Genomic DNA, 14,730 nt, shown 5'->3' with positions numbered 1-14,730 from the left:
GCACACACCCACCCCACCACCACCCCACTGTGCCACCATCTCTCATAATTTTGAAAAATGAAACTTACCTGAAGATGATCATTCTGCTCTGGAAACCGCTGTGACTCGAATAAGTCATAAACCTGCACCCCTTCTCCCTTGAAACTTGGATCCCCTTCCTTGGACAGTGAGTCTTGCTCTGTCGGGGGTGATGTAGCACATGGTGGGATGTGGATGTGGGAATTCCGGCGAGCAGGTCTAGCCTTGGTGTGCAGAGTCTGTCTTTGATTGTTCTGGGTCAGGGGGTGACTTGTGAGTTCCTGGACAGAGGGATTTAGGGTTCCCTCTGGGGAGACTTCCTTCCAGATTTGCTTCTTGGCATTTCCCTTCATTCTGGGGCACCCTCCCTTGCTGGGTCTCTGGGTGCCCCTCTTGCTGCCTGCATGCTTTTCCCATTTCTCCTCCACCCCACTCTTCAGACCCTGCTTCATTTCTGCCTTGTCTGACCCCCCAGACAAAGGCTTCACCTCTGCCTCTGTTGCTGCCTTCTCCATGGTTAGCAGGCTGTCACTGGAGAATTCCCCTTCTGCTTGGTCTCTGGCTTCTCCTTGAATCCCTGGACAATCATTCTCAGCAGTGTCAGAAGCAGTGGGGAGCGGAGTCCCTGTTCCATCCTGGTGAGGGCCCAGAGTCAGAGTCATCCCTCCTCCTGGGGAGACAGCTCCTCCGCTGCTCCCACTCCACACTTGCTGGGATTGTGAGTGGTTACTGCAGAGGCCAGGGGTGGTGTCCATAGACTCTTTGCCACCCGACACCTGAGGCCCGCAACCCATTTCTCTGAGGAAATGCTCACACCCACCCAGGCCACCCTCGCCCAATTCCATCTCTTCGTCACCGCTTTCTAATAAAAAAGCATGCCCAGTCCCTTGCAGGCTCCCTTGCCAAACTGCATTAGAGTAATCCGTCATAACATCGGAACATTCCAGATACTCCAGCTCATCCTCTGAAAACTCCTCTGTGCAGGTTAAGGTTATCTCTGGGCAAAGTTCATAGTCACTGTCGGAGTCTTCGCTGGGGGGCTGGGGGAGGAACTCCCTGCTGTCCGGGGATGTGCTGTCACCCGGGTGAATGCCTGCAGTTGCCTCTGACAGTGGGAGGCTGAGGCTGATGTACTTCTGTGCTTTGGGGTTTGGAGGACTAGGGGTGTTATCGCCTGGGCCATCATCTGTGGAATGCACTGTCCGGGGGTCACCATTTTCAGGAAGGGAAGGAAGGGAAATTTCTTCTGTGTTACTGGGATCATAAGTCTCTGCAGTTGGCCTCATTCCTTTAACATGGAGGGGACTTTCAGAGCCCCATGAGCAAATGTCATGATTGGCCGATACCTGGGGGGCGTGTAAGAGGTTGAGTTTGGTGAGGGGGGAATCAGGTGACGCGGGAGTCTCTGGGAAGTCACTCTCTCCTTCCTTACAAGGCTGTTCTTTCTCATGGGTCTGCCTCGTATGTTCTTCCTCATCGGTGTCTCTTTCACGTGGCCACCCAGTGGCCCCCCCACCTCCCAGGGCAGGAGAAACTTGGGGGGTTTCCGATGCAGACTCCACCTCCAGGGAAGCAGAACAGCAGACCATCCCCAGGTCGTTTCTGGCTGACACTTGATAAACAGCAGCATCGCTCTGGGCACAGCTAGGATAAAGAGGGCATACAGGTAAGTCTGCAGCTGAATAGCAGCATTGCTCCTGTCAAAGCCTAGGAGGGAATGGCTCTCACTTGGCCTCAGGCTCAGGCAGTTCTGGGGTGTCTCTGGAAATGGGCTGCTGTTCCCTGGACTCCAGCTTTCCCCCCAGTGCCAAACCCTTGATATTCTCAGAATTTTCCCCAGCAGCTTTCTACAGTCTGATCACGAAGTGAAAATGCTGTGGATTTCTTAGATGAATGGAGGAGATGTTGGAGATTCTAATATCTTCTTGCCTTTTAAAGTCATTTTTATGTTGTGGGAATTTGAAAAAGCATTATCTTTTCTCGAGTGACACATTGTGCACAAATAACTAAAGCATTCTGTCTCATGGTGGATGTGTCAACAGCCGCTCCTTTTGAAATGGTGTGAAGAAGCTATATTTCTTGCCAAGAGACTATAAAAACCATAATAGGATTATGTGTTTGAAGGCCAGTGTCACTTTCTTCTTGATTTAATGTCACAGAAAGATCTAAATCCCAGCCCTGGGTCTTATTGGCTGGAAACTCACATCCACATGTCATCCTGACTAACACAGATCAAGCCAGGTGTTTGGCCTTGGTTTGGATCAGACTGAACCTACACTCCCTGTTCCAGGAGGGATGGCACTTCTAGGTTCCTCCCTTTTCTAACTGGAGCCACATGAAGCCTGGCCTTGCCCTGCTTTACTGACTCATTTCCTGTAAAGACCTTGCCTCAGTCCCAATAAAAGCTTATTACCCTCGTGTAAGTTACATTCTCACTTATCCCATTTGACCTCTTTGTGCTACTGCTGATGTCGCAGAAGTCAACAGGCAGGAGCGGTGGGTCAGGCTCAGACTTGGAAGCAATGCTTAGGTGTTCACTATCTTTGACTGCTCTCTGCATAAAACACAACCAGCTACTGAACTGGGGAAGGGTGAATATTACACACCTACTATCCTCCTTGTCTTCTCTCTCCTCATTGGAAGCAAACCTTTGCTTTCTCAAGCATGTATATGCTCACAAGCCTTCAACCACTGGGGCTTGCCCATATAGGCTTCATTTTCAGATGTCAGAGATTCATTCCATTTTTCCTAACAGCTCATTTAGTTGGTAATGTGCCTCCTTAGTCATAATCCACATGAGCCAAACTTAGCCATGATCCACAGATCTTATCAGACTCTGTCTCTAGCCAGTGACACCAGGAAACTGAAATTTAAGGCAAATTTTAAGGTGGAAATGGTGCCCATTCTTCTCCATTTCACAATCTATTCTGAGTCCAGTAAGAAAACAAATATGAGGGAGTTTCATAAAAAGCATAAATTCTGGGCCGGGAGTTTGGCCTAGTGGTAGAGTGCTTGCCTAGCATGCACAAAGACCCGGGTTCGATTCCTTGGTACCAGATACATACAAAAAAGCCGGAAGTGGTGCTGAGGCTCAAGTGGTAGAGCTCTAGCCTTGAGAAAGTCCAAGGACAGTGCTCAGGCCCTGAGCTCAAGTCCATGACTGGCAAAAAGAAAAGCATAAATTCTATGCTCTATATATTCTCTAAGGACTTGAAAATGCCAAGATCAAGTAACTTCTGGTCTCAAGATGCAAGCAGAAGATCCATTAGAGATTTCCACTTAAATTTCAGGGTCAACCAGATACCAATTGTTCACTGAAATTGTACCAATCTCAGTTCAAAGCCAGCCTGGGCAGAAAATTCCATTACTCTTATCTTGAACTAACTGGTTTTAAAAAAAAAACCTGCAAACGGAAGCGTTGCTGAAATGGTAGAGCATCATCTATCATTTCTTCACATTGAGTTCAATGTGAACTAGTATCAGCATACACACACACACACACACACACACACACACACACACACACACCATGTCAGAATCCCATGGTTCATGCCTTTAATCCTAGTTAATTCAGAGGTAGAGATCAGGAGAATCACAACTATAGGCCTTCTGTTGGGACCTTATCTCAACAGAAAAGATGGATATGGTAGCATGGGACTGTCAACCCACTGTGTGGGAAGCAAAAATAGGGGATCATGGCTTAGACTTGCTTAGACAAAATGTGAGACCCTACTTGAAAAATAACCCAAAGCATTCTCATTAGTTAGGCTGAGATCTCTTGTTAAGAAATGAATCTGCAACTGAAGTGACATTGTCTGCAGTTCCACATTATATGTATCATTCCCTTCATGAACCTTTCTGATTCTCTTTTGGAGATTTAGCATCATTGAAGAGTTTTCTAAGGGACATAAAAGAACACTATAGAAAAATCCCTAGTACTTTACATTTTCCTGAGTTTCTAGGCTAGGCACCTCCTGCCAGATATCTAATTGTACTTCAACTTGTGTGGACAGAACAGAAAGGCAAAGGAGAAAGCACAGATCATCAGTCAGTTGGCAAACCGGTGGAGAGTACATACTGGTGACTTGCATTAGGTTAAGAGCAGAAAGTAGAGAGTGACATGAACTTCTCTAGAGGGCAACCACAGATCGGCCCTTGGTTAAGTGGTGCTGTGCACACTGGCAGGGGAAAGGCAGCTCATAAAACGGACTTCTAGGCTAAGGACAGGGCTCAGGCCCTGAGTTCAAGACCCACAACTGGCAAAAAAAAAAAAAGAAATTCCCTAAACAATTAATTGAGTTCACATTCCTCTACCCTGCTTTGAAAGGCTTGATTGAATTTTCCAGATTCTTTCTCAATTAATAACTTCCTTATTAAAGTAATCAAGGTTTGTGTTATTACTTAACAGGGCATCTTTTGATTTTAAGCCCCCACAATTAGTCTAACCTAAAGATTATTAAAGCATTTTGGCCTCAGCAATGTTTTATACTATGACAAATATTTGACCCTAGTACTGCCAACAGACCCCCCTCCATGGGAAAAAAAAAACAAAAACCAAACCTGGATACTGATGGATCATGCCAGTAATTCTCACCTGGAGGATATAAGTTCAAAGTTAACATGGGCAGAAGTTTGAGAGACTCCATCTCTAATTAGCTAGCAAAATCCTGAACTGAAAAAGCAGGTAAAATGTTAGAAAACACCATCTGTGAGCAACAGAGACACGCAAGTATGGCCTTGGGAGACTTTGTGTGTGTGTGTGCGTGTGTGCGTGCATGCGTGCGTGTGCACGTCTGTGTGTGTGTGTGTGTGTGTGTGTGTGTGTGTGTGTGTGTGTGTATTCTCATGTGTGTTCTGGTACTGGGGCTTGAGCACAGGGCCTCAAGTGCTTCCTCGGCTTTTTTGCTCTTGGCTGGCTAGCACTCTACCAGATGAGCCCCACCTCCACTTCTGGCTTTTTGCTGGTTAATTGGAGATAAGAGCCTGCCAGATTTGTCTGCCCAGGCTGGCTTCAAACCAAGAATCTCAAATCCCAGCCTTCTGAACAGTTAGGATCATAAGTTGAGCCACCACCACCAGCAGCTATGTCTGAGTATTTTTTATAAAAATGGTTTGGACCTAATAGTTCTTCCCAGAAGGCCATAAAGAACCATTAGAAGTCTGTGAAACACAGTGGAGAACCACCGACTGCAGCTACTAGCCAAGAAAATCTGGAACCACACTGTCCTCTCACAGCCCAGCCTGGCTGTTGGACCTTGGAGGAAGGAGGAGCCTTCACCAGGAGGAGGGGCTGTGTGGCTCTGAGCAATCATTCATGCCACCCTCTGAGGCAGATGACTTAATCAATGGTTTTTCAAAGGGGAAAGGAGACTTATGTCAGGGATCCATCCCCAAGGATCTTTATCCTGCAACCAGGAGCACAGAGGTAAAGAGGCTGCTGAAGCCTCTAGTGGCTGTACACTGTCCGAATTGCCTATCCATGCTGAAGGGAGAGGAAGAGGACTCCAGAAATAACTACACGATCACATTTGTGACCTTTCTACTTCATAGCACCAGGTTAAGGTCATAACACTTTCTTAGGCTCAGTATCTATTTTTATTACCTGCCTGACTGACCTTAATGGGATTATTTAGCAAACCTGAACAAATAGGAGAGGCTTTGGTGATTTTTCTTTTCGTGTTGGCACTGGCATGCTAAGCACTGTGTATCATGAGGCTCTATCAATACTTTGTTTTGTTTCATTTTGCTTTGTTTTTTATAAACCCCAAAAGCTATCTTTGCCATTGAAATCAAACATTTTTTAAAAAGAATGAAATTTCTTGATCATATTTTCTATTAATACCAGATATCTTTCAAGACAAAGAAGTAGATCTCTTGTACATTTACCAGTTTATTCAGTAATTTATTCATACATCAGAAAATGGCAAGGACCTCAGAATATGCCTAGGCCTACTATTTGACTGTCTTGTACTTTGGTACTTTTTGTTTTTTGTTTTTGGCTGGTTCTGGGGCTTAATCTCAGGGCCTGAACCTTTCTGTGCTCAAGGCTCGTGTTCTACAACTTGAGCAACAATTCCACTTCCAGCTTTTTCTGTGTATGTGGTACTGAAGATCGAACCCAGGGCTTCATGCATACGAGGCAAGCACTCTACTACTAAATCATATTCCCAGCTCTGCCACTGTTCTTTATATCATCAAGGCTGACTGCTTGAAGCTGCAACTCCATGACTTCCGTGGCCTCCAACTTCCAATTACAACTTACCAAAGAAATGGAGGAGATCGAAAATTGAGAAGAAAGGAAAAGCCAGCTCAGGTAGCCTTTCAGGGAATAAGTGTACATCTTTGGCAGCTCAGATTTCCATAGAACACTCATGAGGTGCCCAGCATTTGGCCCGTGACTTGTTACCCAGAACTGCTAGTTATTCTTCTCTTTTTGTCTCTGTATCCCAAGAGATTATGGCTTCCTTCTGATGATAATTTCTGGGTAATCTCACTGTTGACTGCTTGGCTCAATCACTTGTGTAATTCTGTACTAAATCCTTGAAAATAGTCTTTGTCTTCCTGATGAATATATTATGTTACGTTATGTTATTTATTTATTACTGATGTTGGGTCTGAGAAAAATGTGACTTTAAGTTACCTAATTAAAGATATGTTAAGAAAAGATCAGGATAAAAAGAAAAGATAAGGATTGTGTTGGCCTCTGTATAGAAGATAAAGATGTTTCTTTCAGAGGCCTTTTCCTTGGGAGTGTCCAATACAATAATGGTAATAAAATAACTACAATATAGGACTGTCTCTGCCAAGGGCCATTAAAAATCCTGCCAATTGTTGGGCGCGGTGGCTCTTGCCTGTAATCCTAGATACTCGGGAGGCTGAGATCTGAGGATCTCTGTTCAAAGATAGCCCGGGCACTCTAAAGCCTGTGAGACTCTTATCTGCAACTAATCACCAGAAAACTGGAAGTGGCACTGTGGCTCCAGGGATAGGCTTTGAGCCAAAGAATTCAGGGATAACACCCAGGCCCAGAGTTCAAGTCCCACAACTGACAAAAAAAAATCATGCCAATTATAGGGACTATGAATGGAGAGCAAGACCGTAAGGGGAGCTTCCAGGGGAACTTCACATCTGAAGCACATGTAGGACATACAAGGAATGATTTGGATAGGAAAAGTGATTTGCACCCGGAGTCCACGAGGGAGCCAATCACATCATGAATAGCCAAAAAGTGGGAGGAGCTCCAGGCCCTTTTATTTGGAATATGAAGGAGAAGTAATACAACTCCATTATTTACTGTTTAACCAGGACACTTTAGAACAAAAAGGGATATATATTCTCAATACTCCAAGACAACAGGCAGAGAATTTGGGTCAGGTAAACGAAGGCTGGCCAGGTGAACCAGGAGGTATTGTCATGGGCCAGGAGCTGTCAGACCCAGGCAGGGAGATGGTTCTCAACTCCTACTGGGGGGTTGGAAGTCAGGCTCCAGTTCACTGCAAAGCAGAATGTATGTTGATTTGGAAGACATTCTCTACAGTTTACACTGTGGACCAAAGGTGAGGAGGGAAGGCTATTGGTCTCCATTTTTGTGGCTCTGCATAAGCAGGAAGTCTCTATTATGTCACATTAACAACTATATATTCCTGGCACATGGCATAGGGCTGATGAAAGTTAACAAGAAGTTAGTTTGGACTAAGGATCTGTCAACATTGCTGAGACGGTTTCAGATGTTCAATGGGGACCTGTGTGTGATTTGCAACCTTGAGTGTCATCAAACCCTAAAAGGCAAGTTGAGGCAGGGAGCACTCGTGGTGGTTAGGAGGGGAGAGGTCAAGGTGGCCTGGATCTACAGGGAACTAGGCCAGCGGGAAACTTGAACCCAGTAGGGAGGGATTAAGCTCTGGCTTAGGGGCAGGAGGGCATTTGGGGCAGATGTAATGGAGCTGGAATAAGCAGGTCACATAGGAGGGTCAGTAAAGTAATGAGCTGGGGTAGGAGTTCAGAAGGTACAGCTAGGGAGAGGACCTTGAGGACAGGAGTAGTGGGCGGGCAGGAGCTTCTTAGCAGAAGTCACCAAGAAAGGCTCAGGACCTCACGTGGAAGTGAAACAAAAGGCTGGCTTACTTTGCATTTCACTTGTATGTAATTCTCAGAGCAGTCAATGTGGCATCATGGTTAAAAGATAGATAAGCAGCCGAACCCCTTTTAGCAAAAAGAAAAACAACAACAATAACAACAACAAACCCCTTAAGTATTTAGAAACAATCTCACTATCAGCACCGAATAGATAATCAGTTTAGGATGGTCTTAAGGAACATTGTGAACACAGCAAACCTCCTAAATGAAACTGTGATTCTAGCTAGAAAAGACCCAGCAGCTGAGAGCTGGACAGGGAAGGATGAACCCAGCGGGCAGTCCCAGAGTGCGGCAACACAAGAATCACCAGCCAAGGGCCCAGCCTGCTTTAGAAAAGCCAGGTAGCATTGTTCTGAGAACAAGAGCCCCTCAAGCCTCTAACCAGATTGCAGCACTTCTACTCAAACTGCTTCTCCTCAAAAACCACAATTCTATTCTCCCAGCTGTTCTGTTCCCAATCCTGGAGCCTGGCTTCCATCCCCTTCCACATCCAATGGAACAGTAATGCCTGTCACACACAACCTGACTGCTTCCAGCCACCTTTTCCAGAACCCTCCTAGCCAGAGCTATCAGCACCTCATTTTAGGTTCTGCATCAGCTGCTTGAGAGTCTCCTTACAGTGCTCATTTCTCAGTGGATGATGGCGAGAGTCTTGCTTTCAATATGAAGCCAGAAGATATCATTTCTCTGCTTCACAACCTTCCAATGTGTCCCCATCTCATTCAAAATAACCTCCAAGTCCTGATCCAGTGCCCTGACCAACAACATCTTCCTTCTTCTCACCCCTTGAACTTTTCAGACGTCTCCAGACGTCTTCCCTTACCATCCTTTTCCTCAGTGAAGAACATTCTCCCCAGGTATTAATCACATCCTCCTCCTTCTCTTTCTCTCCTGTATCACCTCCTTCTGTCTGCTTGTCCTCCTTACTCCCTTGTCACAGAATGCTATCTGACAGAGGCAGGAAAGGTGGGAGTATTAAAGGACATGAATTTGTTTAACCTGAAGGTCTCACACTTTGTAGGGCTGTATGTACCACTGTGCCCCTTGCAAGAACTTTTGCTTTTCTTTTGTTTTTCAGATAAGGACTCCCATGTTTGCCTGGGCTGACTTCAAACCATAGTCCTCTCATCTCAGCCTATTGAGTAGCTGGGACTATGGATGTGTAACTACTACAACCAATGAGAAATCTTTTGAAGATGTATTTGTAATCTTACTTGCTGTGATGGTTCCATTGGACAGAAATGTGTTAATGCTTATCAAACAATACTTTACATATATGTGGTCTGTTATATAGTAACACACATGTATATCTGCAGTGTACACAACATGTACATTTAACTTAATATCATACTATGTGTAAGTCAAATAGCAGCCAGGGAAGGCAGAGTACACTGGGAACAGGCAATGCTACTTTAGATGGCTGGTCAGAGACTTGGTTTTGTGCAGACGACTCAGGTACATAAGAGAGCTAAACATGAGGAGAGTGCCTCCATGGAAAGCATGTTATTAGATTTGATTAGCATCTCTGAATTAGTAATAGTTCAGAACTGAGTTCATATTTCAAGTTTTGAATGACATGATTATCTGGAGTCCTATGTCAATCAGTCCTGCCACAGCCACATCCCTGGCCTCCGCCTGCCTTCTTTACAGAAGGAAGAGTCATTCCTCACCAGCTCTAGACTCGGCCCTAAGATTCCCATCAAGAATTTGGAGATGTGTTTTGACTCCATCTTCTCTAAAACACTTCCCCTCAAGTATCCTGACCCTAGTTTCATACTGCCATGTCCAAGAATGACCTGGTGCATCTAACAATTTACAGTGCGACTCAGGATATCATCCACTAGTGTTACCATCCACCAGTCTTTGATAAAAGCACTAGGCACTGTGTAAAACTCCTTATTTATGTGTGTTACTTCAATGTTCACTCAGCCTTGCAAGGTGGATACTAATAGTGTTCCCAGTTGATATGTATGGAAATGGAGGCAGGCAGAGGCTAAGTCACTTGCCCTAGTAAAAGACTTGAAAACCAAGTCAAGACTTGAAAACCTGGGCAATCTGACTCCAAACTGAACCCTGGAAGCATCCACATCTGACTCCACAGAGAGTTGTGAATCCCTAATTTGGAACCAATGGGCCCTTGTCCAATCTTTGTACTTTCCATGTTTGGGGAAGTGGACTGGCCTCCAATTCATATGTTGAAGCTCTAACCCCCAATGTAATGGTATTTTGGGATGCAATTTGGGGGAAGTGATTGGATTCAAATGAAGTTAAGAGGGTAGTGGCCTCAGGACAGGATCAGTGCCCTTACAAGCAGCTCTCGTTTTTCCACATCCCCTCCCTTTCCCAGTGAGAAAATGGCCTCCCGAAAAACCAGGATAAAGATCCTCACAAGAACTTGACCATATTGTCCCCTGACCTGATCTGAGACTTCCACCACTCAGAATGGAGAGGAATAGTTTTGTTGTCAGGGCATCCTGTCTAGAGGGTTTTGTTAGAGCAGCCCAAGCTGACAAGACAAGTAGAATCAGACCACCCAAATCCTATCCCCTCTCACAGACCACTCCCATTATTATCTCCAAGAGGGAAGAGATCTGAAGAAGGTTCAGTGTCAGCCTTTGTTCCCATGTGAATGAAAGCCCAGCTGAGGCATTGACTCTGACTGCTGTTTTAGGAGTTCTCGTATAGGAGGTACTGGGACTGCCCAATGCTGTAAGATATGGAGAGAAGGGAACTACATCATATGTTTTGTAGAATGGAAGTCAGAATGTCTAGGTGACAGAACCCTGGGGCAGGAGTAGGCAGAGGCACAGAAGAAAAGGCATAGTCACGGAGAATGCCACCAGAGTGAAGGAACAGAATCATGAGAAGCTCCTAGGTATGGATGGGCAACAATGAGGGACTTAGTTTCATGAGATGCCCTTGGTTGATAACACTAAAGGGAAAAACTTGGGTTAGCTCAGGACAAAGAAACAAGCTGTCGAGCAAACCTTAGTCTCAGTCCTATCCCTGTCCTTAAGGACCTGGGGCAAAGCCCTTCTTGTCACAGGCCTGAGTTGGTTCAATGCCATTCACCCTGTCAAGTACCTGGACAGGTGTCAGCCAAAAGTTCTTGAGTGCTAGAGTGCTATGGCCTCTGTGTCAGGGAGATGCCCCATCTCTTCAATCCTCAAAAGCTCACAGAGGTCCAGCACCTTCTCCATTGCTCCTGAGTTACTCTCAGGGTCCCAGGTGCTCAAGAAAGGGACAATTTTGAGAAATAGTTAATATGTATCTAGTCTCAGTGATGGATGCAATGCTCCCTCGATGCCCCAAGGTCACGGGAAGGTCAATCTGTTACCTGCTCTGAGCCTGGGCACCACTGTGAGAGTAGCTACCAAATCCCTGTCCGAAAGAAAAGGAAAGTGCCCCATGCCTGCTGGAACAGCGTGGTTTTCTGAGACCCCACTGCCAAAGTCACAACAGGAATGTGATGATAAGCAGTGGGTTCTGGGAACCCTCAAGACTCATTCAAGAAGGACTTCAGACTCCTGTGAGTAATGCCACCATGCATGCCTGTTGAGTGAATTTAGGAAGAATGACATAGAAGCCTGCCACAGCCTTATGCTGGGAACATAGAGACCTTCTAGGTGCCGGAAGGGTCACCTCGTCATCCTTAAGACTTGTTACACCTACTTAAGCTCACAAAACATGAACGCTTCCAGACTTGGATGAAAAGCATTGCGGCTTAGCCAAGACATAGCAAGATTCAGTCAGTCATCTTTATTTTCACCCAGTGAGTTCTTAAGCAAATATGTTAATTACATTTTACTTCCCAAGAAGGAAAGAACACAGAGAGAAAATGTTATTACTCTCAGAATCTTCCCTACCTCCCAACTGTCCTATTTTAATCAAGTCCAAACTGTTATTACTATTATTATTATTATTATTATAGATAAGCTCAATATGAGTTCCAGGCTGGCCTCAAACTCATCATCTTCCTGCCTTGACCTCCTAAGTGCTAAGATTGTAGGCATGTACCCACTCAAGAACTCCAAAATTATACTTCTATGTGTCACACATATTTAAGGCTCATATTAAATGAAATTGTAACAGGTAATGTAACAGCTGATTTTGTGCCAAAACCCTGACTCCTTACTTGGACCCATAAATCAGTTAAAAGCTGGATAAAAGCCAGGCACCCAGCCTTTATTTTGTATCCATGTCCTTTGATCTGAGCTATTCCCTCCTGCAGTCACTTTGGGTTCCAGGAAAGATAGGAAAGTGACAAAAGGTAATTACCTTCCAGACAGGCAATAATTCCTTTTTATCATCGTGTGACCAAAGGTACAAACTTCCTCAAAAGAGAAAAGAGAAAAGTTCAAGATGACCACACATTCCAACAATAGGGACACGCTTGTTCCCACTCAGCTCAAGGATAAAATGCTAACAACATCTCCAGAAGCCCTCCAGAGACAAAAATTTAAATAATGATCACTTAGTCCAACCTGGGTCTGGAAATGTGGAGCCACCATGTATGCTTCTCTCCCTCTCCCCCTAGTGCCTTGTTTAAACCTGTAGTTCATGTCTTTGTCCCAAAGAAAGCTGATGCTGGGCTGAAGTTCTCTGTCTTCCCATGGCATGTGTGCCATGTAATAAGCTGTCCTCTGACCTTCACCATATCTTTTTATTTGGCACATAGGTGTGAGTAACTGGGCCTAAAATGTAGAAGTCCAGGAGTTGGGGCCTGGGGCAAAAAAAGGAATTCTACTTTCAAAATTACTATTGTTATTCTTCCTATTATCACTGAGTTTTTCTAAATTCTTTGCATTTGTTGATTGAGTTTCCACAGCAATCCTGGAAAGCAGATACTATAAAAATCCTCCTCTTACAGAGGAAGAAACTCAGGTACAAAGACATCAACTAACTTTCCTAGGGTGACAGAGCCTATAGATGTGGGATTGAAATCCAGACCAATTCTGGCTTTAGAGTCTTCTCTCAATGTAGGAAATAACAACACCCTGTCTTGGTCAGTGGAGCTCATGATGACAATTGTACCAAGGTCTGTGCTTTGAGGTATTTTTCCCCCAGAAACAGTGATATCTTCAGGGAAGTCACAGGTCATCACTCATGCAGCTTCATCCACAGCTACCAAATCAGGATTTTCAGATGTCTGGCAGAGAGGTCATACAGAGAGAATGATCATGTAGAGAAGGCTAGACAAAGCCTCTGGCACAGAAAACAACCAACCCTCAAACCAGAATAGCTTAAGGAAGGTGACACGGTGCCCCAAGATTCCTAGAGTCTCCTGGTCACCAGGATGTATGGAATAATACAGCAGACTAAGATACTTCCACTGTCACAACCCCCATTCCAAACACCATCTACAGTTACCAATATAAACATGTGAGACAAAATCAACTGCATCCTTGTAACTAGGCTATAGCACTCCTAAAAAATAACCACTTCTATTTATCTGTCTGCTTTCCCTATTGTACTATGAGATCATTTAAAGGATATTTAGTAGTCTTACTGCTTGCTAAATAAATGAGTAGACTAAAACTGAGTAAAATTATTCAATAGGCGTACAACATCGTAGGTAGGGTTGCTTTTAACTTTGTTTTGTTTAATCAGGACAAAGACATTTAGAGATAGGTGATTTAAAAGATTCATTAGACGTTCCTTAGATGGAACAGAGATAATGAAAAATGTGGCCCCTTAATTCTCCCACCTGACTATGAGCCCCTTGCTGCTGTATGGTTTTGCTCCTCTCTTCTTTAGTGGGTGGAGTCTGCTTCCCTGCCTCTTTGAGTTGAGTTGGCCTGTGGCTTGTTTTGACTGAGGGCAGTGGCAGAAGTGGTGCTGAGGTGACCTTAACAGGCCCTGCAGCTTCCTTACCATGATATACTACCCAAGATTGCCAGCTCCCCATCCTCATAGAGGACAGCCCAGTGGGAGGAGAACTGGGGTCACCCAGCCAGCAGCAACATCACCTGCCCCTGATGAAGCCATTTTGGAGCTTCCAACCCAACCAGTCCTCCAGTGCCACTTGATACAAGTGGCCTTGAATGAAGTGGTAAAGCCTTCGAGAGGTGAAGTGTCATGGGAGGTCTTTAGGCTATTAGGGCCTATGTCCTGAAAGTGGATTGTGGGACTCCAGCCCCCTCTTCACTGCCTGTGCTCCCTGGCTATGAGCCAAATCGTTTTGCTCTACCATGTGCTCCTGCCATGATAGGCTGCTCACCTTAGACCCTAAGTAAAGAGGACCAGACAACCATGGACTAGAACTTCCAAAGCTCAAGACAAGACAACCTTCTCTTATTGTTAGACTGATGGAAGGTGGCTAGCACGGTACCCCATCTGGGACAGTTAAGAGACAGTCATTGTCCCTTGGCCTATAGATACCTCCAAGGGTAGCCCAGGGAGCCAGTCCTATGTTATGGAATAACTGCCTGTGTCAAGGTAGGCCAAGGTCAGCACTTTTCTTACTAGACTGCTCAAATACACCATGTGTGAGTGAGAGTAGCTGAAACAAATGCCCACAAACTAGATGGCGGAAAAAAAGTAATCTGATCCTTTCTGCACGTGAAAGCTGGAAGT

At 45.0% G+C, this 14,730-nt stretch overlaps 1 protein-coding gene across 1 annotated transcript in view; it reads right to left on the bottom strand.

The window, feature by feature from the left end:
- Alpk2 (alpha kinase 2) overlaps positions 1-14,730 on the bottom strand; it is a 111,961-nt gene that overhangs the window by 66,813 nt on the left and 30,418 nt on the right. The window contains exon 4 of the mRNA XM_090353026.1: positions 69-1,662. Within this exon, the coding sequence (XP_090209152.1) occupies positions 69-1,662 (1,594 nt within the window). The remainder of the gene's footprint in view (positions 1-68; positions 1,663-14,730) is intronic.

This window comes from Megascapheus bottae, chromosome 19 (assembly GCF_031878675.1).
Source record: "Megascapheus bottae isolate mThoBot1 chromosome 19, mThoBot2.hap1, whole genome shotgun sequence".
Lineage (NCBI taxonomy): Eukaryota > Metazoa > Chordata > Mammalia > Rodentia > Geomyidae > Megascapheus > Megascapheus bottae.
Note: the sequence above shows the minus strand (reverse complement) of the source record. Positions and strands in the feature narration are given on the sequence as shown.